This window comes from Clavelina lepadiformis, chromosome 9 (assembly GCF_947623445.1).
Source record: "Clavelina lepadiformis chromosome 9, kaClaLepa1.1, whole genome shotgun sequence".
Lineage (NCBI taxonomy): Eukaryota > Metazoa > Chordata > Ascidiacea > Aplousobranchia > Clavelinidae > Clavelina > Clavelina lepadiformis.
This window is the reverse complement of record NC_135248.1, coordinates 3262845-3286882: the sequence shown is the minus strand read 5'-3', so window position 1 is coordinate 3286882 and position 24038 is coordinate 3262845. Positions and strand designations below refer to the sequence as shown.

Sequence of the window (24038 nt, the reverse complement as noted above, 5' to 3'; positions counted from 1 at the left end):
TTTATCTGAATCACTATATGAGCCAAATTTAAATTACCTACCGTAAAATCAACATAAAAAAAACGTGACACTGACACTATAACGTGCTTAGTTAAAGTTTAAACCTAATTTATCTTTAACTTAAGTCAGCATACTCACAACTGCATCAGCTAAAACTGTGTTCTTGATGTGAACGCTGACTTGAGTCTGGTGATATATACCGTAGTCCCACGATTTGTAAACGACGAAGTTTCGGATCATTGAACAACTTCCAACACCGTCCGCTGTGAAGATCTGTATCCCGTGCAGACATCCGTGTGCCACGTTGCCTGTAAAAAAAGTAGGCTTGCAATATTTACTGCTGTTGACAAACGTTAAACTTGGTGTCAGCATAAATGTCAACCATTCACCAACTTTTACCAAAAAGCTTTACAGCCAATGTAGTCAAGTAGGGGCTAAAAAGACACCGCAATTTATCATTTGCTTATTAATTAAATATAATTGTTGATAATAACTGGCAAGTAAACACTCAACCTGTCCATGCTTTTTCATCTTCCGGTGCGTCGCAAGCTTCACCGTCGATGTGGAAACCTCTTCTCTCGCTGCCGGCAGCAACGTTGCCTTTCATTATCAGGCTGCTTGCTTCTGCTACTTCGAAGCTTGCATGCCAGTCCTGGAAAACAATTTTATTCATGAATTCTTTAAATTTGGAGACAACTCTATAATTAGAATCTGAAATAAAATATTTGTTTTCGCGAAATTTGTTATAGTTACCTTCCACATGAAAATTTGCTTACACCATTCCATACTTGCACGTATGCACGTGGTAGGTATATACTTATCATAAGTTTCAACTTCAACTTTTTTCTTACTTTAGAATACGTCAGTTATTTATTTATCTATAGCTATTTTTTCATACTTCATAATTATTTATCTCGTTCCTATCGCCCCAGGTTCCCCTAAACAAGGTGACGGTTACGACGTTATTCTCAAGACGGTGTCCTGCGCCTGTGAGTCGAATTCCTGCCAGAAATTTTAAAAAATATTTTGAAAAATAAACTTATTTTGACATCTATTTTAACAAAAACAAAAATCATCCACCAAGATATATTATTTTGTTAATGAAGTTTTAGAAAAATGCTTTTGAGACTTCTCTGATTTTACATAAACTTTTTTTTTTTATTATGCACCGTGATTATAGGCCTACGATTTATTGACAGAAATTTCATCAATGCTACTTCATTATTCATATCTGCTTACAACAGGACAAGTTTATCTTACATTTAAAAGCATTAACTTACTAAGTGAATAAACTCTTTTAATAATATTTTTAATCATTTTCAGTGACGGTGCAGCAGTTATCCACGGCGATTGTCCTCAAAATATGGACCAAATCTGACGGGTATTGTCACCGTCATATCACGCTGCGTGACAATGACAACTGACAACATTCTTGTTTGCAGTAGGTCAACAGAAGTGAGTAAACTTATAGAAGGTTGTATATCGGTTGAGAGGTTATGCAGAAGTAGTACGTAACTTGTGGCATTTTATTTAGATATGAGAATATATGCTGATTAACATACATCAATTTAAAGGTAATGTACAGCCGAGATGAAAGAAAAGCAACAAGTTTAATCTGAACGCGGCAGCACTAGCTGATTGAAGTTAAGTTAGTGTTTTGCCCAGCATGTGAAAATGACCTTCACACTATAATTAATCAATGAAAATGTTATAACTTATAACCAGTTTGCTTAGACAGTGGTATTTGGTATAAAATGAAACTGGTTCAAAGTCTTAACCAAGTCAAGCTATTCTAAACATTAAACAAAGCAAAAATGCCATTTTTGTCAAAAACAATCATGATCTATTACAATTTTCTTTATTTTGCTGGTTTGGTACGTGTTTGCGGACAACCAAATTTTTACTTTACAGTTTATTATGTTTGGACCAAAGGTAGAAAATTTCTTGTGTCGAATTGAGGCAATAATGTAATTTACTGACTTCTTAGAAAGAGACTCAAGTCGAGTCAACTCACGACTCTACTGTAACGTCGCTTTTCGGTTAAAATTCATTCTGCTAAAATGTTTACCGTCGAATATTGTTCTATGAATGACATTGCCGCTGATCGTGACATCATCAGCACCAAAGGTTCCAATGGCAGTCGAGTAGCCGTCATGGAAAGCACAACCTTTCACGTAAGCGGGTCTAGCAGTTGTCGAAGCCCCCGTTCCTACCCAGGCAAGGGAAAATCTCGGGTCCCACGGTTCGGTCCAACCCTCCTGACCAGTTCGATGAAACTCAACGTTGCTGAACCGGGCGAAGCCTGATTTTGATTAAAATAATGTGTAGCTATAAGTAGCTGAGTTACTAAGTGGCAAAAATATTTATGATAAAAAACATTATTATTACATATCAGTTGTAAATATTGGTATTGTAAGTTATTAATAAAACTACACAAGATATGTCAAAATTGTATCAGTGTAAAAATATTTTATGATTCATCAGCAATATAGGCTACAGATTGTGGTCTTGTTTAAGAGGTATTTGACAAAAGGTTTAGGTATACAACGTATACAGCATCGTATGTTCTAAGTAATAGCAGTGATATGACCAAGCATTACCCAGGGTCAAATAACTTCGACATTTTTCTTTCTAACAAACATATCCAGCCTACCAGTGGCATCGACTTGATTTCCATCTTCGTCTTCGGTCCTGACCGTACCAACCAGCACCCTCGCACCGTACGCTTCCTTGTCAATTTCTTCGTACCATTGTCCTGATGTATATTTGAAAATCACAATTATTTGAAGACAATAGGCCTATGATAAAAATGATTCTTAATAATAAGTATTATCACTAATAGCGTTTCAAAATATACTAACATAAAAGTTGAAATATATAACGAAATGGCTTCCGTAGCCAATATGTAAAACGTTCCGCAAATATTTCATTATTGCAAGTTAGAAGTAGGCTATAAATAATATTTATGAACTGGTTACCGCCGCCCATCATTCAGAAGTCTTAAACTTTATTCTGCACTGCTATGTTATTAAGTTTGGTCACACAATTTTCTGCTTTTTCCCCAAATGAAAACCACAAACTCATATTGATACTGGTATAGCAAGTTATAAAAAACTACAGTTATTAGAATAACACAGCAGATACCAAAAGCAACAAAAAAAATAAACAAAAAAGTAACAGTGATTAATAAACAAAAGATAACGAACCTATGATTTTGATGTTTCTACTGAGCAAGCCGACCTCAGCTCTCATGTCGTAGCTATGTTGTCCAACCGTGTAGGTTTCCCCCATATGTCTGTGGGTGAGTGTGTTCTCGAGAGTTATTGTTACCCCGTCAGTGGCCACTGCAGCTATCACGTGCTTCTCGGTTTCTCTTGAACTGCAAGTTTGTGACAAACAGAAGTAAGTTGACGTGGTTACTTCGATATAACGGTGATGTTGGTGAATTTATTATGACGGCTACAGCTCGAAAACATGAGATATAAAGCCAAGGCACTCATATATTAGCTTTCATTATATTGTCGTAAATTAGCGACCAGCAACCATAGGTTAGCTTATATCTCTGAGCAAGTGAATTCTGAAGGGTATTTGTTAGTTGGTTGTCAACAACCGCAGCTATGACGTGTGTTCAGTCCCTTTTGAACGGAAATTGTAAACTTTTTCTGAAATGAAACTATTGAAGGAACTTTTTAATTTTTAATTTTTCGTTCTCAGTCTAACAACAGGATCAAGCAGAAAAGCAGGTTAGTAACGGTTTTAGATGTTTGGGAACGTCTTGATGTTCACAACAACTTGGCCGTGATTGAATTTAAAGCATTGTTAAACGTTAGGTCCAGGTTCATTGCATATGAGTTAATCAACGTTATCTAATAAGTACGGTACAAATGAACAAAATTTAATTTCAACTCACTCGTATCCAGTTGTTGTAATAACAATCTCTTCACCAGCGACCCAGTCTACCACGTCTTGTACAATGATTTGGTTAGTTCCTGCAGCAACAGTTAGAGCAAGACGGGTCCAGGAAGGCGAGCGCTTCTTCCCGTGAAAGTCGCATCCTCCGAAGCAACCGATTGCTTTTGATCCCAGGTTGACACCTTTTGCAAAAAAAATTGATGAAAAGGGTTTAGTAAGAGAAAAATGTTGGGAAGTGCGAGTAACTGGAAGAAAAAGGACAAGGGCCAAAGTAGGTGCACTACGCTGCTGGTGACTTTTGTTGTTTTTCTTATAATAGGGCTTGTTTTTGTGCTACTTTGTGGCCTAATTGTTGAATTTTAATAAAAATAAACGAAATAAAAAATCTAGTAATAAATAAAGCTGAAAACCTGGCAAAGGTACTCTTGGCGTGTTGTGGTTTCCTCGCAATTCGATAATTAGGTTTTCAGTAAAAGGATCCTTCTCAGTAAAGCCGGCAATTATTCTGCCACCCTGAAGAAGAAAATTTTTTTTGAATTTTTTTTTTGAAAAAAATATCTCTCAAAAATTTTTTAGCAATTTTTGAATAGAAATTACTGGACAAATTATGACTCCAATAAGTATATCATACCAATAAGAAATACTCATTTATAATGTAAAAGACATTCTAAACTAAATGAGATGAAATAGTTCTTACTAGAACAAGAATAGTTACTGCAGAGACATTGGTGTTTTGGAAAAACTCAAGAACACCTTGAACCTTTAAGGAATCAAGAGTTATTGAAGACACATCTGCGACCACCCAGCAGGTTGCACCTTCGCTAGTTTTGTATTTTACCGTCAAGGTGAGGTTCTGAGAAAAATAATACATAGTTAAACTTAAACTTTACGCTTTGAGAATTGTCATTAAAATAATATATCGATTAATTTTTCAAAATTCTATACCAAAAAGTTAGCGAAATCGGTCAATAACACCTACGTCAGAAGACCAGTCCATACAAGGATTAGTGCTGTCGGACATACGATAAATTTCAGACGGTCTTTCTCTGTTTGGCGGGATCTGTGCGGCGCCAACCGGTACAATACAGTCCTCATAATAGCATCTTAAGTAAAACAAAACGTATCTAAAAGCTTATCTTGGTGCGAACGTTCAAATACTTAAACTGATATCGTTTATGTGACTTTGTTAGATATGGTTGTGATAAGCTAGCTGTGAGTTACTTTGCAAGTCATTTTAAAGAATCTACATAAGTGGAAGTACATTATGTTTAGGCGCCTGGTGTTATGAGTTATTTTGCCAGTCCATATCATACCACATCTTGATAAAATAGCCCGCTAATTGTAGCGTTGTGATTTTACGCATATGCAAAAGCTGACAAATCATTATACAGCAAACTGCAAACATTAAACATTTCTTTTCTCTACCTGTAGGTCCTTGGTGACAAATAAATATGTTTGTAATCGTCTTGAACAACGCCCAATGTAGCTCTTCGCTTTCTTGATGGACTTTCCGTTCTTCCTGAAACCATTATGCTCAGCTCTTTGGTAATTTCGTCGAAATGCCAGTCCAAGTTCGAGCTCAGGGCGGTCAATTCTGACGTATTGCCAACTGGTGTGTTTCCTTGTCCGTTGATTTGAATTCTAAGAAAAGGATTCTTTTAAATAGACTTACGCTTGTTTTATTTACGTTACAGTTTAGATGACACAATCTACCACAGCAATGACGCATTTCGACAAAAGCAAAATAGAAAACTAAAGAAACGACAAATGAGAAGATCATGAAAAATCTTTTTCTTTAAGGCAGAGGAACTCCCCACAATAAAAACGTTTCGACATTTAAAAGCAATTGAAAAAACATAGTTGTTTTTAATAGAAGTAATTCCCTAAAAACACTTACACGTCCGGAGTCAGCGTCAGCTTATGCTTAACGATGACGTAATCGTTTTCCATCAAGTCGTAGATCTTAGCATTGTAAGTGATGTTGGTGAATTGCTCTCCATCTCGGAAGTAAATCAAGATCTCTTCCTTGCTCGGTAGAAGTGCCATCCAACCTTTAAATGCAGGTTGTGCGGTCTGCTTTGATTTATTACAAAGTGTAAATACTGATAATAACTAATGAAAGCGGCAAAAGTCCATATAAATCAATATAAAGAGACAGCCAGAACCGACAGAGAACAGACAGAAAACAGACAAAACGAGAGAGATAGACGGACGGACGGGTAGACAAGTTTTAAGTTAAAATGTCTAACCTGATGGATGGGTTAGCCGATTGTTTAAATAGTTGCTGGTTGCATTTCCGTGGCCATTGACAAAGATCATTTCTTTACCACGAAGTGAACTCGGAACTGGGTTGTTCAGCGCGAATCGATGAAATCTTTTTCCGCCGGTACAGATTGCAGATGGTACAGCGCCACTTGAATATACGTCGCCTGATGCAATCTTATTGAGATTTAGAAGATCATGATTATACTACTTTTGTTTAACTCTTGGATTAGCGTTTACATACAGGATTTTAAAAGATGTGTTGTATAAATTTTGTAGCCTACATATGTCACGAGATTATTTTAGGCACCCGTTTTATAGCAATCACAATGTACACTGTTTTTCTGAACCCCTTTTTATTGGTTGATTTAGTCGGACGTGTTCTTTTTGTTGTGTCATTTTTATGTTTGTCTGGTTATGTATATTTGTTTTATTTCAGTGTTGTTCACATTAGTCATTTTTATGCATGCTCACGTTCTGCCATATTTTACATGTTTAAGTGTACACGTGTTTTTATTCGATCACTAGTGACGTCTCGTCTCGCTACACCGAGCGCTTAATTAGTATTCAGCGTTCCACGTTGATTCTCTGATTACGTGGAATTTGTTTTTGGTGAGGTGTCGCGCACGGCTGTGCGAGGGAAAAGGGAGTCTACGTTTTGCCTTGATGGTGGAAAAATGGTCGTTTTTATGTAAGATATATGCCATTAAATGTTAATAAAGCAAAAGAGCTAAGTGACTAGCTGTAAAGCGGGAAGGTTCCTGGTAGAGAAAAAGTTTGGTTACACATACAGTATTATTACTATTGTTATAAATATGTTATTTTGCATAATATTAATATTATTGTTAAATCAATTCCAGATTGATGATTAACGTTGCATTGGAAGTGGATTTATGAACAAAAATCATCCCATAAAAAGGATAAACAACCAAAAAATGCGGACCAAACGGTAAGCTACAAATTTAGAACTTAAAAATTTCATCAACTTACAGGACAGGTAGTTTTGTCAACAAGCCCTGAGTAAGGGACAATCGTGGTATTTGCTGAACCAGGTGCACCAGATGGATCAGCAGTCAACGAACCATCTTTATCAAGCAGAACACCCTCGTGTGTCCATCTCCACTGTATCCTTCTTGCTACTGAGTCATATTTGATGCCTGATCAAAACATTGTAATTATTACAACTGTTACAACGTTACACAATTACAACTTTTGAATGCATTATTAACTGACTCGTAACGAACCCTTGACCAAAATCACAAACAGCTATATTACACGCTAAGTTGTGGCCTTAAGGTCTTATTGTTTTGTAAAAGATAACAAAAATATACGCATGACCACGAAAGTAACCAAATAACAACATACTTCTTACAATCTTTATTTTATATGTCTTTACTTAGATTATATTGGAAAATATCCTTAACGGTACAAACTATACAATAATTAACTTACGTTCAAACCAGGAGTAAAATCCACCGCACTGAGAAGAGCATCCTCCTGCACCGTTGGTACCTCTCACTGCTACTCCTCCATCACTAAAGTTGAAGAACTTGGCACCATCGACGAAAAGTCCAGGAGCTAGCGGAAGAGCCTGAAAAAAAAGAAGGCAAGTGCAAGCAAAGAGATTGACTCAACATTAAATATTTTCCTCAAGATAGTTTTCCTCTCAATCGTCCTCTTCGATTTTTATACCAAAATTTTTATATGTAACCAAACACAACATAAAATAAAAATAAACAGCAGGAGTAAGCGACCAATGCGACATAACAAATAAAAATACTCACAATGCCCGTTTTGGTCGATGTGGCATCCGACTGAGGGGAATGTCCCACAACAGTGAGGTTGGTAATTTTTGCATCTCCCCACGCTGTGCCCGAGATGAGTTTGATGTCGATGCCGGTGTCCTCGTTGTTGACCATCACGAAATTATTGAACTGAATTGCCCCACAGTTGACCCATTCAGCCCCTTTTTCACAGTGCCAGGTGGTCAGTGAATCGAACTTTGCAGGAGATGGTTCGGATGATCCACAACTGTGAAATATGAACCCTTTATATACCAGTATTAAATAACAATATACCTTAAATCTACAGCATTCACAGTATATTTGATATAATAGGGGTCCACAAGCAACTCCTTTGTACACCTTTACCTGGATCTCTTCATCGGAAAATAAGACTCAAATATCCAAAGACCGAACCAGCCTTGCGAGTGAACTGTGTTGTTTCTGAATTCACCCAATTCTACTTTCTGCTGACACACGGTTGGGGTGTAAGAGGGTCCGTCCGGGTGCTCGTGCATTCTGTACCAGAAGCCGAAGTGGGTGCCACCTGCTGCGTGGTTATGTCTCAGGGTGTTGTTGGGGTTTGTAACAAAAAACGCAGCTAGAAATTGGAAAGAAGATATATACTTATTTTCAATAGTTTATTCGTTTTATTTTTATTTTTATTTTCTTCCATAAAGGAAAAGTTAGTATAACTGAGAGTATAAGTGAGATCTCGTTAATCTAAACCCCGAACAACCGGAATCCCCGTTATCCGACAAAAAACTGCCGGCAACGGATTTCTTCCTTGCATTTCACCCCTTTAATCCGGAAACACCCGCTGTTCAACTCCGACACAAAAGTTTTGGAACAAATGTGCTAAATAAATAGCAATAAAATCTGATAAACTGGATTATTAAGAGTGAAGCGAAAATGATTCACGGTTGTCCTAGATACAGCAGTTAGTTGATGAAAACAATAGTCGATGAATTATCTACGCATAATAATGTTGCAGTTTCACTCTATAAACTCCTACGCATACTTTGAATTGGAGTAAGGTGCATAGTGCTTTTTGAACTCTGTGCTGCATTTGCAAGATTGATTGATTTTTCGCTTTCCGGTAATCCAGATAGCCCGCCAAATTGATATTTTATGACGAAACAAAGTGTTCCGAATGAACGAGGTCTGACTGCATATAACTAACAGCTTTATTGCGAAAATCAGTTACCAAACTCATATAGCCTACAATCAATATAACGAGACCGGGTATATTTACAATATTATTCTCTTTACAAACAAAACAAAAACTGACATGTTTATGGATATTCCTGCTTTCGCTCTATACCGATCATATAGTAGTTTGGTTACTAAATGTTTCGGCTCTATCTAAGCTCAAATTAAGTTAATTTTTGTTAATTTGTTAAGCATACAATAAGTTATTAAACTGTACTTATGGTGTACTAATAAAGTTTAAAAGTTAGTAATACGTCAACTTGTTTCATAAATGAACTATTTTGCTGAAGGCAACGATTTGATAAAAACGTTTATAAAACTATGACGTAATAAAGCTTCACCCGGAGTGATGTCATCTCTGAGCAATGACGTGCTCTGACGTACAAACACAGCCAGATTATGTTGAATTACGTTTCCGGTTTCGATTCCATCTTCGATAAAGATGGCGCCGCCCATGATGTCATAAACGACATTGGAATCGACTAAAAGGTTATGAGTTCCTATGCCATAACAAAAACATAAGTTACGTCATAAATATAAGGTGACACCGTAAATTAGCAATTGCAGAATATCGTCAATAAAATTGACCAACCATGTATAGTGACTGCTCTGTTGAATGTGTTGTGGATGGCGCATCGTTTTACGTACATCCCACTCACGTCGCCCATCAAATGGAAATGAATGGGGTATCTGGAATCAGTTGGCAAAGGTTTTTTGTGGATGATCTTTGACTATGCATTAGTAATTGTACACCAATCAATCGTTACTTAATACTTTGCAGTTAGTAATCTACGCAATAGTCGGTGGTTACTTCATATTTAGTACTGGTAATTAGTTCATGATTGGCAAGTGCTAAAATTAACAACAACTTCGTAAGTTGAGTAAAACGCAAAAGTACAATGCAACCATATAATGTTTTGTCGTGTGCATTGAAAAGCATTGCAGGATCATGAAACTATTTAATCAACAAATTTCTTCAATCGGTGAAAAGACGATTAGTTCTACTCACGACAGAAATAAAACTAAATTACAAAAGAAATTTGTAAAAGTGCTGAAAAAGCTATAAAATAGTGATAAAAATAATATAACAATCTTTCGTCTACCTTCCCAAGCGGAAGGCTTGCCCGGCGTAAGTCACTTCAATATTTTCAATCCTCGCCTCAACCTCATCAGAGTTAGGTTCGCTGGAATGGATCATGATAGAACCTCCGAATTGATCTGATCCTGCTTCTTCACCGAATCCTCCCTTAGTAAAGAGGATTAGGCTTATATTAATATGTAATTACGAATACTGTTGGCATTTACATTGAAATCCTATAGAATAATACAAATTGAAACCTAAATTTGAAGGAACATTTCCAAAAACATCTTAAAAAAAAAAAAAGAACTTAAAAATTAGCTTGTGAACAGCAATGTCGATATCGCATATCTTTGAACAGTAATGCAACAAAAAATTTTCATCAAACTTGACTTAAATCAACAATAAAAGTTAAGTTATTTCTGGTTAAGGTTTGATATAATAAAAATCAATGTTAAGCACGAAAAAGCTCTGTTACCTGAAAACACGTCTGCGTGGCGAATTGTCCAGACTGGAAACCTTTCTCACAAGGTTCTGTTTCGGTTTGCCACGCCACGTCGTTGGTGCCACGGAAAACGACATTACGCGATAAAAGGCCCACCTCCGCTGTGTTGGGAATATTGGGAAAGAGAGACAGTTAACAACGTCATAGTTACATCATGCCACGTTCATGCTTATTGTGACGTAAGTATTCAAATCGCACCTCGTAATTCCACCGTAGTTCCATCGGCGAGTACTTCGGTTACACCAAGATGTTTGTATTCAAGCGCAGAGTCCAGCGTTATGGTGAGAAGATCTTTGAATCAGAACGTGCGTTAACGTATCACGGTTAGTGTTAGCTTGCACTTTGTTGCTCCTTAATGTTGCTAGTATCAGACTTGCTTAATTACTTACAAATTAAGCTCAAGTGGTATACCCGCCCACAAGTTAGACTTGTAATACGCAGAAGAAAAAGAAACATTTATGGGTTTTAGCCAACTTTTTACCATTTATTCAAAGATAAACGGAAAACAGCTTTGTAAATATAACAACGCCATACTGACAATCAAAAGAAAGTTAGTAGTACTAAGTAATATATACTAAGTAATAAGTAGTACTTTTAAATATGTTTCAGAACTATACAAAATATACTTTTATACCCGATGATATGGTGGAAATTTTCCGTTTTTCATTTTCCTTTTGTGAATGACGTGTTCCAGTCGACGCAATAACTATTTCGTCACCAGCCTGCCAGTTGATCGCCGGCAGTTGAAGGTTAATCTAATAAAATTAATATTTCTTTCATTGCTAATGTAAACGTTGCAATACCAAGAAAAGTGAAATCATAAGTTAAACCAATAGTTAATTATCAGTTTGTTATAATAACAATGAACCCCCTAATAATAAATCAATTCAAAATTTAAAAGCTGAAGATAACCTGAGTGGCTCCAACATCGGCGGTTGCGGCAAGTACACTCCAAGGGTTGGGGATATGCCGTCCGTGCAGGTCCAAGGTTCCGTTTCGTAAACCCAAGGTCTTTGCTCCGTAAATCGGTAGCTCTGGTGACCTCAAGTGACCGTACATAACGATTTCGGCCTTGCCTTTGTAAGGTTCCGCTTCCGTGCCAACCTAATTGATGTAAAGGTTATAGTTAACATTAAACATCAATGACGTCATATTTAAAAAGTACAGTGATAAATAGTAAAAAACACTCGACGACGATTACCATGAAAAAGTGTTTTTCAACCGCAAAAATGTGGCAACTCTACTGTGAGCATGGTTCTATACCTGAAGGCGTCCATTGTTAACGATGAGGATATTTTCTGCTCTTAACGATACATTTGCGTCTTCGGCTTCGTCAAAGATCAACTCTCCACCGTCGATGAGCAACATTTTCAAAACTGCGGTGTGCGTGTCAAGCAAGACTGTTTGTCCCTGGAAACATTGTCGAAGAATTCTTGAGGTTAACGATCCTCGTTAATTGTATGACGTATTCACAAGCTATGAACTTAATCGACAGTTAAGTCAAAATATGAATGCTTGAAACAACTATACTTATGTCAGCCCATAAACTTGTAGCTCTTCATCGGGCTGTAAAGGCTGAAGAAATAATACGGGAAATAGTGATAAATCAATGATTCAATGACTCGAGTTATTTACACACCGCTTGAATAATTACAAAATCTTCATCTGTAGGTAAACTTGTACCACCCCAGGTGAATACAGACGACCAACGATCAATGTAGAAGAAATCTGCTCTATCTTCCGTCGCAATACCAAGGTCTCCGACTCGCACGGTGACCTAAAACAAAACCATTTTTTGACAACAAAATCAATTTTCTGTTTAAAAATGAACGCACCATTTCTTTTTATTTCTAACCCAAGTAAGGAAGCCATAATGACTGTGTCGGCAATACAGGGTAAAATACAACAGGTACAATATTTAAATAACTATTTTTTCAAGTTATTTACGCAGATAAGTTACTTTTGTTTTGATAGATCCTTTATGAGATGAGGTCCGGCAGCTAATGCTTGTGTCGTTGGAATCGCTTATTACGCAATCACTTTCATCAATGTAGACCTTTAAAGGAGTACCCAGCCTAGATTGGAGACAAAATAATGATGTTAGATCAGCTGCATAAGCCCGTATAAACATTTGAATTAGGTCAAACATACGGTAAGACGAAATAAGATTAAATTAATAAAGTAACCTTTTGGGTTAGACGGTAATTTGTAGGGTTAGATTGAATTAAGCTTAGCCGTTACCAAAACAACATGCAATCCATAAATGTAAATAAAAATCTTGGCTTGTAGTTTGTTTGATCTTAAGCAGTATTATGAATAGATGGAAAATTTCCGGAAGCAAACACCATAAAAAAACTAAGACCTAGTTTTGTATCAATAATAACACCAAATCCGTTTAAAGCCAACCAAATCAAAAAGTAAAATATACTGTATATTTAGTTTATTGGCTGATATTGATGGCTGCTGTTTATGTGAGATTAATTATTTACTTTTAATATGTTATATAATTTCCCTTTAGATATAATGTAAAATTGATACGCACAGCATGAGGGATAACATGGCAATGCTGTGTAAATCACCAAGAATAGAAATATTATCAACATGAATAATGAAATCATCACAGTTGTTTGTTCACATCTCAGTTTTTGTTTCTACAGGGTTTTAGCTCGTTCAGCGAATTCAGATCATACTGAGAACTATGAGTTTGTTGCGAGAGGAAAAACATGTGGCGTTTACACTGCTACAATGGAGAGAAATTTGAAAACCCATAATCTGAGGTAAACTCTTCAAACCATAAAAGCAATAAAATCTTCCAGAAAAAATGGACCCTTTCTAATCACTTACGTGAATCCTGTTCCAGTGATGGTGATCTCCGTTCCTCCTCCAGTTCCACCACGCTCAGGAGTGACTCCAGTAATGGTCGGAGTTTGAGCCCCACTGTACGTATAATTACTTCCAGCTGTGATGGCGAAGTCTTCGATCTGAGCTTCGTTGGTGACCTTGACCTCGCAAGTAGTCGAATTAGAACCTGATATAGTGACGAATATTGAAACTAAAAGCTTAAACAACATTGAGAAAAAACTACAACAGCAAAAACAATTTTAAGTGTTCAGAAAAGAGTTAAAAGGCCCGTTAGTTTCTACATCTTCTTCATTTCCACATTTTAACATCCAGTAAGTGCCGCTACATTTCAAACAACCAAGTTTCTTACTGTGCACATAATCCTGGTTGGCAGATGTACGACAAGTGACCTGTGTGCTGCTATTGCTTTCAAGAGTGCATGGTAGGTCACATATGTGGACGATGGTGTGGTTGGAGAAGCCTGCACCGTCAATGGTGACCAACTGTGAGCCGCCGTAACTTCCTAAATAAAAATGAAAGAAACGTGGTGACTGCAAGTTCCAGTCCAGTTCTCTCCTTTAAGAATTTAAGACACTTTTACCTGTTGTAGGCGAGAAATTATCCACAGCAAGAATATATCGGAAAGAAGCAGACGCGCTAATCGTTGCAAGGCCCAAGTTTGCTACCGTGACCTGTGAAAGGTTCAGATATTTGTTGTTCAGATATATTTCAGCAGTAACAGTGTTACACAATAAAACTCTTAAAAAGATAGCAACGATTTTTAAAACAGCTTATGTTGTTAGAGATAATACGGACACAACGATACTTTCAACTTTATTCGTTTTAAGTAAAAAGTTTAGCGATAATAATAATTACTTATAAGATTTATTTTACTTATTTTATTTTTATGTGTATATATTTTTGTTTTACTTTTACGAGTTTTCTAAGGCAAGCTGCGTTCACAACTGTCAAGTTAAGTGTTCGTTATTACCTCAATGCTTGTCACTCCGCCCTCACGATCTCCCAGCGTGCACCGCAGTGACGTGTCATTAACTGACATTACTTCACATTTGGACCCACCGATTGTGACTGTGACGCCACCGGAAACATTGCCCAATCGGGTTCCAGTCAAAGTTATCGAGTCGCCTCCGGCCCCTAAATCCCCAAGAAGAATATGCTGGCATTTCGCAATATAACCAAGCGAAGTGCATTTTACTCAAAATAATTATAAGGTTAAACTTATGCTTATGTACTTCCAAAGCCACAAACCTTGGTCGGGGGATATATTTGTAACCGATGGTGTCGCCTCGACAGAATATTGGTAGTTAACTGGTTCGTATGCCACGCTATTGGAAGTCACTTGTACTGAAACTGCTCCTGCTGCGCGTGCTCCGGATACACATGTAATTGTACTCAAAGTAACGTCAGTGATGACGCAAGTAACTCCCCCCACTCGAATGGTGACGTCATCCTTAACAAAACCATTCCCTGCAAGAAAAAGCTATCAGTTTAAAACTGGTTGAGAATCAAACTTAATAATAGGCTACACAGGTAATAATACTAACAATAGTAAGCGAAAAGTAATAATGACAATGGTTATAGCAGACAAAGATCGGGTTCTAGTATGTAGTAAGCTAGACGTGTATACCTATAAACTGAAATAAGAAATCAGCATTAAGTGAAAAAAGCCAGAAAAAAGAACCTTAAAGCGTATCACCTACCTGTGATAGTCAAAGCAGTTCCACCATTGATGCTACCAGTGGTAGGTACAGGGTTGTTGATGTCTGGCGGACTATCAATATTTTTGTGACTAGAGTCGTTAAATCTCGCCAAACCTTTCCAGATTTAAATTAGTTGTTACAGTAATGACAAAATATTAATTAGGTTCGTTTAATATATTCGACCCAACGTAAGCTAATATACTTATCGTAACATGAGTTATTAAAATTCTGACACAATGTCTATTTTTCTACTGGTATCATAGACACCTTAAATAGAGGTGTCTATTTAAGGTGTCTATGACTGGTATACACAAACATGTTTTCACAATGTTATAACTTTGCTTAAAAAATAACACATCGATGTTTTCGTTTGAAAATGGAAAATTTATCTAACCTTTTGCTCCCGATATGGAAACAGATATCGTATTTATGCCAACAGGAAGTCTCGACTCGAGATCACATTCAATTTGTGTGTCCGTCACAGATGTGATTGTACATGACGTCATAATCATTCCAGAAGACAATGTGACGGTGACTGCAGACGAGTCCGCGCTGAAGTCTTAATATTAGGAAATATAATTTGTTCAAGTTACAGCTTAATTTAGTTTTAAATATAATTACACCTCCTTTTTCATCGCATTAATGTAAAAATACCACAGAGCTCAGAACCGAAATATATTTTAGGTAATGATGAGTTTTCTCCATGATGAGGCCTAATCACAGACCACATATAAAACAGGCAAATACTAGAAACCGAAACGAAATCTGAAATTATAAAACACAGATAATTCATAGATAATTCACTTTTTCCGGTAAAATTCAACGAAAGAGCAGAGAAATCATCGTTTCTAGAGCGACCGGTCACAACTGGAGTTGCACTGTCAGCAAATTCGAATGAGCAGTCGACACCAGCAGCACATTGCGCAGATGAGACGCTGAAATATGCGTAAGAATATATTTAAGCAACATTGTTTGCTTGTTATTTTCGGCACTTTGAAAAAATCTATGAAAACCGATAGCGTATAAAGACATACAGAGTAGTACAGTAAACATCAGAAATCAAAAACAAACAACGAAACAATATTGTATCGGTCGCAGTAATATACCTAAGTACAGTATATGACAAAAATTTATTAAGCAATGACATAAAATGCAAAATGTACAACAAGAAAAGTTTATAAAATGAACAAAAACTCACCCCACTGTAACCGAAATGTTTCCGCTTGTCTCTGTAGATGCTCGGGTGATGCATACAAGGGATGTGTAAGCGCTTTCTTCTTCAATTACGTCACAAGGCACATGTTGTTCTGTAATAACTATCAAGCTTTTGTGGGTGAATCCAGAACCCTGGGTTAATTAAAAAAATTGTTAAATTCAGAATGCTGGTTATGGGGTCTATGATATTTCAAATACACGCTCACCATCATCAACGTTATCAAAAATTATCATTGGAAATGTAACTAATTAATCGTTAATAACTCAAAACTTGCCTATATATCACTTTTTTATACAGCACTGTTATTTAAATAAGAAAGTTTTCAAAACGTAATGAGCTACGAGGAAAATCTTGTGACTCTTTGAACCAAGCAACCAACCTGAATTGTAATTTTGGTTCCGCCAGCCAGCGAGCCTATGTTGGGTGAGACTCCGGTTATTAGTGGGGTCAATGCAAATGAGCGTTTTATCAGACTCTGCATCTGAAGAAGGGCGTCACCCTTTCCGTCCACATTAACAACAACTGGGTGGTAGATGCCTGGCAGGAAAAATACAAGGATAAAAGAAAAAAATCATATACATGAATAACGTCTTAAAAAAGTGAAATTCCAAATCTTAAAGGCATAATTAATGATCGCGAAAATACCTATGGCGAGTTGTTCTGAAGGTAACATCTGGCAGGTGATTGTAGTGGCTGTGGTGTTAGTGACTTCACACGTTTTACCACCGATTTTTACGGTGGTTGAAGTTGAAAACCCAGTTCCTACGAACAGAATTGCAATTTTGGTTTCTCCCTCCATTCAAGCTTCCTAAGCTCCCAAATAAGGTTTCAGGTAATGTTACAGCCGACTGTATTTTATTAATTCATGACCAGTACCTTGAATGGTGATTGTCGTCGCAGTTGTACCGGTGTTGGGCGAAATGTTGGTAACTTTCGGGGTTTCAGCAGTGTCAAAGGTGAAGTCGCAGGCACAGGTTGTCTAAATACGCCTCCGGGTTAGAAACAGCACCTACTTGTTTAAATCTGAAGTCATTACTCAAAAGCACTTGGCTTAGTTATGTAATTAAACGGATGGTGAATGAAGTATTCTTAACGTTCATCAAATACGTCACCAAATATAACTACTTGCCACGCCAAAAGCGCGAGAACTTCTGATCTCCTATTAAATTTATAAAATCGTAATTTAAATTATAGAATTTTGGCGTGCAGTGCAATGGTATAACTTAGTTGTAAACCTGAATCACCAACTGCAAAGAAATTACCCCAAGACTTACCGTATGTTCACCTAAAATGGCAACAATATTTTCAGTTTTAATGGTGGCGTCAGTAACCTCTACAGTAAGGCGCATGAAGATTTGGCAAGCCACGCCATCAACACAACCGCTGCTAAAATGGAACTTTCCCACTTTGTTGAAGCGATATTGGTATTGGCCTGTTGGTGATAAGTATAAAGCCGAAAGTATTATAATTTGTCGTAGCAAAATGTTAGCATCTACTAGCTAGACTTAATGTTCGATTGTTGTTACAGTTAGGAACTAGGTTTTCTATAGGTGGCAGATTTAGAATAAATGACTTTAACGACATTTTGCATCTACACATTCTACAGTAAAAGCAAATTGTTTTTGCACATAGGTTGGCCGCTGTTAGAAAAAACATTTCTTAACATAAACATCGAAATGTAGAGCATAAATCTTACTCAAAATTCAATTCTTCGATTTACCTTCACCAGATGCTGGGGCTTGAAATCCTTCGCCATCGTATGTGTTGTTCGTTGGTGAGTCAGTTGAATAAAGACTTATAACTGCGTTATCGATGAGACTCGATATGGACCAATGAACAGACAACAGGTCTCCCACTTCCATTTTCACGGTCGATGGGTTCCATGCGTATCCCTTTCCAAATGCTGCGTGCAAATCAAGAATAACCGAGCACACCGTATGGATTGATTTTCCAAGGATTTTTTTTTACAAAATGAGCAAAGTTGCAACAACTTTGTTCAAACAAAACTAAATATAAATAAACTCCATTGTACGAAATAAATGTTATACGTTGTGTGACCCATAATTTGTAATTCAGACAATGAATATAACGAAGTGACTATAAGAGAGTGACCATTTCAACGTATGTAAGTCACTCGACTAGTTGTTAAAGATTGGTGGTTAAGTTAGGAGGTTAGGTTAGGTTAGGAGATTGGTGGTATGCAAAAAGTTGATTCAGGGTTTTATTGTAGTTAGATTTGGTTTAGGTTACTATGTTATAAAATGTAAGTTATAGGTTAACAAAAACTGTGAAAAATGGCTTCGAACGCACGATTTTTTCCAGTGAAACAGTGACAGCCTAAATCAAATGTAACCAGAGTATTAAAAGCAGCAAATGACCACCTTGTATTCGGCATGGTTTTCAAACTAACTTGTAACCAACAGTTTTACTGAGTCAGTTTATGAACATAAAATCATTACTAACTTGGATGTGACCCGGTATTTGTCACGATGTGAGTCTTGCCGGAAGGATTTGTGACACAAGTTAATAAGTTACTTGATGCTACACTGACATCACCACACGTGACGTCACCTATCCGTACGGCCGTATCATTTGTAAAACCGGACCCAGTCAAGGTCACAGTGGTTCCACCCGCCAGAGAGCCTTTATCTGGGGCGATGGACGAAATGCTGAACTCGTAGGTCACAGCTCGTGGACTGGACATAGAAAATTTAGTTGTTGGTCAGTATTGGTCAGTGAAGTGATAAATAGTAAGCCTCTGGCCGTGCATAACATACCCAGACGCGCATTCACCGCTGTCCACAACAACTTTAAGCTCATGCGAGCCAGCGTCGAGCGACGGTGTGCTGATTTCGATTCTTGTGCTATTCCACAACAATACGTTCGCCGCTTCGTCACCGATTATAACTTTCCCGGTTGTGATACCGAAACCAGAACCGATTATTGAAACCTCGGTACCTGAGGGAAGACAAATCGGTTTCACGAGAAAACGCAAACAAATTAATAAATTTTTACAGTTGATAGCTAACTGGATACCTCCGTTGACAGAAAACGTATTTTGCGAAAGTCTGTCAATAGTAGCAGATGGCGCCTCGTAAGTATAAGCGTCAACATCCTCGAGGGTGGCAGTTCCCGTCGTAACTGCAATTGTAACTGGCCCGATAGCCGACGCCGAGGGGGCGATGCAAGTTATGCTCGTGTGGGTGACACTTGACGGTATCACGGTACAGGGTTTTCCCCCGATTTTCACCAATGAACTTGAGTCAAATCCTACAAAAGATTTACAACCGCAATAAACTCCACAATCCGAAAATTGATTTGGAAATAACTTTATTATTATTATTACAGTTTATAGTGTAACTGTTATTTATCATAAGGTTAAGTTAATTTATTGTACAGATTTTCCAAGTGGAAGGTTTTAGATTTCTAACTGTCGATGATCTTAAACACTTGTCACGTAAAATCGTAAAATCAATCCATTTTGTCACGGTAAACATTTTCTAGGATTCAAATAACTACAACGAAAAGGCTTTATATTTGCTTTACCTGATCCTGTAATCGTCACTTCATTGCATCCACCCTGGCTACCGCTAGTGGGCGAAATACTGAAGAGTTGACCCGTGACGCTGATTGCAGAGCTGACACCGGGTGAAATGGAAGCCTTACCTAACCGCAAATATGCAATAAACCTTGACATTTGGGTATTATATTTTATCCTATCTTATATATTTTAACATATCTTCTTTATATATATACATAAATCATATCATATAAACATTGTATCATATCAAAATCAGGAGTATATATTTAAGCGCTAAGCTAAGCGTTTTGTCAAAACTATAGCAATATTAGGACAACATGGATGAAAACGTTTTGCACAAAAACGTAGAAACCACCACAGTGTAACCGAAACTGAATTTTACTCCATCCAGTTTACTAATTTTTAAGACAGAAGGTTTTATGAAGACAAGAAACTTATTGATACGGTCGCATGAGAGCTCGAGGCTGTTTTCATATCAAACGTAATCACCTTTCCTTGTGATTATTTCAATGGTGTGGTTTCCAGACGGGAAATTCCCTAGTTGACATTTGATGATCGTCTCGTTGGCGGATGTTACGTCACACGCCACGCCTCCGATGAGGATGGTGATATTGGAAATACTCGATGTGTCTTCAGATGTAATAAATCCGTTTCCTTAAAAAATTAATTTGTTTTTATTTAATGTATAAAGTCTTACGAGCTGCGTTCGCACTGTTTCATTTAAAAAAAAGCTAATAAAAATGTATAAATGAAAATAATAACTAAATCATGATAACAAGTATGTGATGTTTACTGCTGTATAATGAAATAAATGTAAAATAAATTTATTTAATGTACTTGCAGTGACATACTTGAGTGGTACACATCCATAACTACATAAGAACATATACAAAAAACGAATTAATAAAAGATTCAGCTTCATTCCATTTAAAACCTTCAATGGTTATGATGTCTCCAGAGGATACTGATGATGGAGAAACGGAAGTGACGACAGGAGTTGCATCCGACGTCCATTCGAAGTCGCATGAGGTGGAGGAGTCGTCGTCAAAGTGTCCGGAGCAGTGAGAAGGAATGTCGTTGATGAAGACTTGAACCTGGACGAGGCAGAGGTTATTGGGTCTTCAAATTAGTTAATCACGAGATGAGGTAAACTGGAAGTTTATATATCAAACAAAAATAAGTCTACGACTCATAAACAACTTATTATTATCGATCAATCTCAATTATCTCAATCGATCAATCAGCAAATAATAATTAATGTATTAGATGATTAACCTATTTCATTTCAATTTACGCTTTCAAGTTTTAGATTCATGAGATCTTTGGTAGTCAGAAAGATCTAGAAACTAGTTAAATGACAAAAAGGCTAAGGAACGTTTTCGAATCACTCATAGTTCTATAATTACCATGGACCATAAACAATAAATATGTTATATAACTGCTAACCATCTAAACACCTGAGGTTTCTCATGAGCGGTTCGAACAAAATCTCCATGAATGGGACTCATGTAGAGTCCTCCATCTTTGCTGAGAATCACTTCTACAGCGGCAGAGTGTTTCTTCGGCTCCAAATTCGTCCCGTTGGCGATCATAAGCGGGTAATCCCCATTTGGCGAAGTGAATATCACTCTGTAATCGGACCTTTGAAATAATTGAAAATGCATGAAAATTGATCTTTGCCAATCTCCCAAGAGGTTTGTTTTCCTGTTTGTTACTTCTTTATCCTGATTAACCAACGTATTCTATAACACGCAATTCAATAATCTTGTCAAATCTCTGATTTGACAAAAATGGGTTATGAGGTTCCACTTACCCATAACAATTGTCACTTTTGCTCACTTCGACGTGGTCGATTTTAGGCAGAGTCTCAAGTTGGGTTTGCAAATCTTCCTTCGTGATATCGCCGTCCAGACTGGACAATTGTCCGTAGCTTGAGTCCTCAAAGGATAGATCAAAGGTCCCGGTGACCGGTGGCGAGGCGGAATTGTTTCGGAACACGTGAACCTGTCCAAGAATTTAGTAAACTTCCTGATTCTAAATTGGTGATTGTGGTCAATGTTTTGAGTTTTGACTTTAATGTATAAGTTACGAATATAGTTGACTCAATTTTCCCTCCCGCGAGAGAGGTTGAATAAATTACCAAACGTTTAAATCATCTCTTCATATTTGTTTTACCTGCGGTGAAGTGGTGGCGTTATTTCCGAAAACGTACTGGGCGTGATCGTCAGATATTGTTGCGGAGGTTTCGACAAATGCAAGTTCTATTACGATATTTTATTTACAAAATTACTAGGCACAGTGTATCTTAACCCCAAATCAACATTTTATTGATGACTTTGCAACTAAACAATTTGATGACGAAACAATGCAGTCTCCAATTGGATTCAAAGTTGTGAAGTAGTTTTATATTCATTCCCAGTGTATACTCATTATAAAAGTTGTAGTAGTTTTTCACAAACCTAATAATGGAAAATTGTAGCCACAGTCAAGAGGAATGAAAGTCATGGTGTAACCGTCGGGATTTTTCGTGACATCGATGCTTTCTATTTTGAGATGAGAAACGGCGGAGGGAATTACAAACCCCAGAGCACCTGTAGCCGGTAGATTAAAAAAAGAATATTTTCAGAAGTCGCTTAATACAATAGATATGCTTATTAAATACAGGTTAGGCTAAAAAAAAGCATTTTTTTACACCTAGTTTTATAAAACTCACTTTCTCTCGCAGTGTCATCGGCAAAGACCAAATTGCCACCGATGAATACGTTATCCAGGTACAAGTTATCGCCATTAACACGATTAATGAAAAGTCTCTTAACCAAAAAGTTTCGTCCTGATGGGTAATCTGTTAATTACATGTGGTGTTTGAATGTGACTTTCAAAAAACTTTGGGACTTTGTTTTAATGTTAAATAGACTTTACAAGATTTTCTGTTGATGCAAGTTTTTACAAAAAAAGAAACAAGTATTTCGCAAATAAAATTAGTCTTGCAAGATAAGATAGGAAAATAAAGCGAGATCCATCCATAATAATCCAACTCCCAGACTTAACCCGTGTAACTATGTGGTTTAGACCAGGACGCTATACTTATCAACACCCTTTAAAGTTGAATTTCTTTAAATAATCTAATTCTAAAGCATTAACAGTCCAGTTAAGTCAGAGTTTGCTGTCTATAACCTTTACCGTTTTGAAGTCGATTGTAGAGGTTGTAACAAAAATGTCTCCATACTTTTGGTTCTTCAGCCGAGTTAACTAGGCCCAATCCATGGAAGTACCGGTAATAGGTTTGCGTGGAAGATGTTTTGGAATCCGTGTAAGTAAAACCGACATGTATCCATTTGTGAATCCTTCCTTTGTACGCGAAACACACCTGTATTCCGGAAGAAATATATATAACGTAAAAATGTATCGCGAATTAAAAAAAAATTAAGTAGAATAAGAAAAAAGTAGTTTAAAATTTATAAAAATTAGTAAATTCGAAAACACACGAAATGAAAACTTTGAAAATTAGTTTCTCACAATAATAAAAATTGACAAAAATCCTCTAAAATGAAATCTTGCAAACATTCGAATTTGTAGCATAGCTATTATAAACGCATAGCTTACATAAGGAAATCGAGATAGAGAGTAAGCCGGCCGATCGTTTATAGTTTCATGGAATAGCCAAAATGGATTTTTAACCGATCGCACTCCGCAAAATGATTCCTCGGTCGTTCTTTGACCTCTGAGCGTCCAATGCTCGCTTTCAAAATCGTTACTACAAAAACAGAAAAAAAGTACAACATAAAGTTTAAGCGGAATGCTTCGATGACGCTATATGATAAGCAATTAAACATGTCGGTAAAAGTCAGAAAGCATCCACAAAATCTATGTCAAAAAAGGTTTTTTGAATTGCGGAAAACTTTCAGGCTTTTTGTCAGTCGCATTTAAAATTCCTTATCTTATTTCAATTGTCTATTTTTATCTTCTGGT

The 24038-nt window shown here is 36.9% G+C and overlaps 1 protein-coding gene across 1 annotated transcript in view; it reads right to left on the bottom strand.

The window, feature by feature from the left end:
• Positions 1–24038, bottom strand: part of LOC143470510 (fibrocystin-L-like) — a 43298-nt gene that overhangs the window by 9777 nt on the left and 9483 nt on the right. The window contains exons 14-67 of the mRNA XM_076968684.1: positions 23673–23823; positions 23250–23436; positions 22783–22911; positions 22529–22660; positions 22245–22330; positions 21883–22073; positions 21527–21710; positions 21004–21163; positions 20559–20723; positions 20075–20194; positions 19565–19798; positions 19306–19486; positions 18992–19224; positions 18249–18431; positions 17803–17960; positions 17405–17507; positions 17174–17290; positions 16908–17065; positions 16511–16659; positions 16117–16247; positions 15707–15871; positions 15313–15426; positions 14861–15079; positions 14583–14746; positions 14193–14283; positions 13962–14114; positions 13595–13778; positions 12711–12825; positions 12390–12527; positions 12014–12160; positions 11663–11854; positions 11385–11505; positions 10949–11041; positions 10724–10851; positions 10271–10413; positions 9760–9857; positions 9509–9667; positions 8325–8556; positions 7959–8205; positions 7627–7765; positions 7165–7331; positions 6162–6351; positions 5810–5963; positions 5338–5553; positions 4892–5015; positions 4610–4765; positions 4323–4425; positions 3911–4094; positions 3207–3379; positions 2654–2755; positions 2069–2302; positions 899–1002; positions 514–652; positions 139–308 (exon numbers count right to left, since the gene is read on the bottom strand). Coding sequence (XP_076824799.1) covers positions 139–308; positions 514–652; positions 899–1002; positions 2069–2302; positions 2654–2755; positions 3207–3379; positions 3911–4094; positions 4323–4425; positions 4610–4765; positions 4892–5015; positions 5338–5553; positions 5810–5963; positions 6162–6351; positions 7165–7331; positions 7627–7765; positions 7959–8205; positions 8325–8556; positions 9509–9667; positions 9760–9857; positions 10271–10413; positions 10724–10851; positions 10949–11041; positions 11385–11505; positions 11663–11854; positions 12014–12160; positions 12390–12527; positions 12711–12825; positions 13595–13778; positions 13962–14114; positions 14193–14283; positions 14583–14746; positions 14861–15079; positions 15313–15426; positions 15707–15871; positions 16117–16247; positions 16511–16659; positions 16908–17065; positions 17174–17290; positions 17405–17507; positions 17803–17960; positions 18249–18431; positions 18992–19224; positions 19306–19486; positions 19565–19798; positions 20075–20194; positions 20559–20723; positions 21004–21163; positions 21527–21710; positions 21883–22073; positions 22245–22330; positions 22529–22660; positions 22783–22911; positions 23250–23436; positions 23673–23823 — 8410 coding nt within the window. The remainder of the gene's footprint in view (positions 1–138; positions 309–513; positions 653–898; positions 1003–2068; positions 2303–2653; positions 2756–3206; positions 3380–3910; positions 4095–4322; positions 4426–4609; positions 4766–4891; positions 5016–5337; positions 5554–5809; positions 5964–6161; positions 6352–7164; positions 7332–7626; positions 7766–7958; positions 8206–8324; positions 8557–9508; positions 9668–9759; positions 9858–10270; positions 10414–10723; positions 10852–10948; positions 11042–11384; positions 11506–11662; positions 11855–12013; positions 12161–12389; positions 12528–12710; positions 12826–13594; positions 13779–13961; positions 14115–14192; positions 14284–14582; positions 14747–14860; positions 15080–15312; positions 15427–15706; positions 15872–16116; positions 16248–16510; positions 16660–16907; positions 17066–17173; positions 17291–17404; positions 17508–17802; positions 17961–18248; positions 18432–18991; positions 19225–19305; positions 19487–19564; positions 19799–20074; positions 20195–20558; positions 20724–21003; positions 21164–21526; positions 21711–21882; positions 22074–22244; positions 22331–22528; positions 22661–22782; positions 22912–23249; positions 23437–23672; positions 23824–24038) is intronic.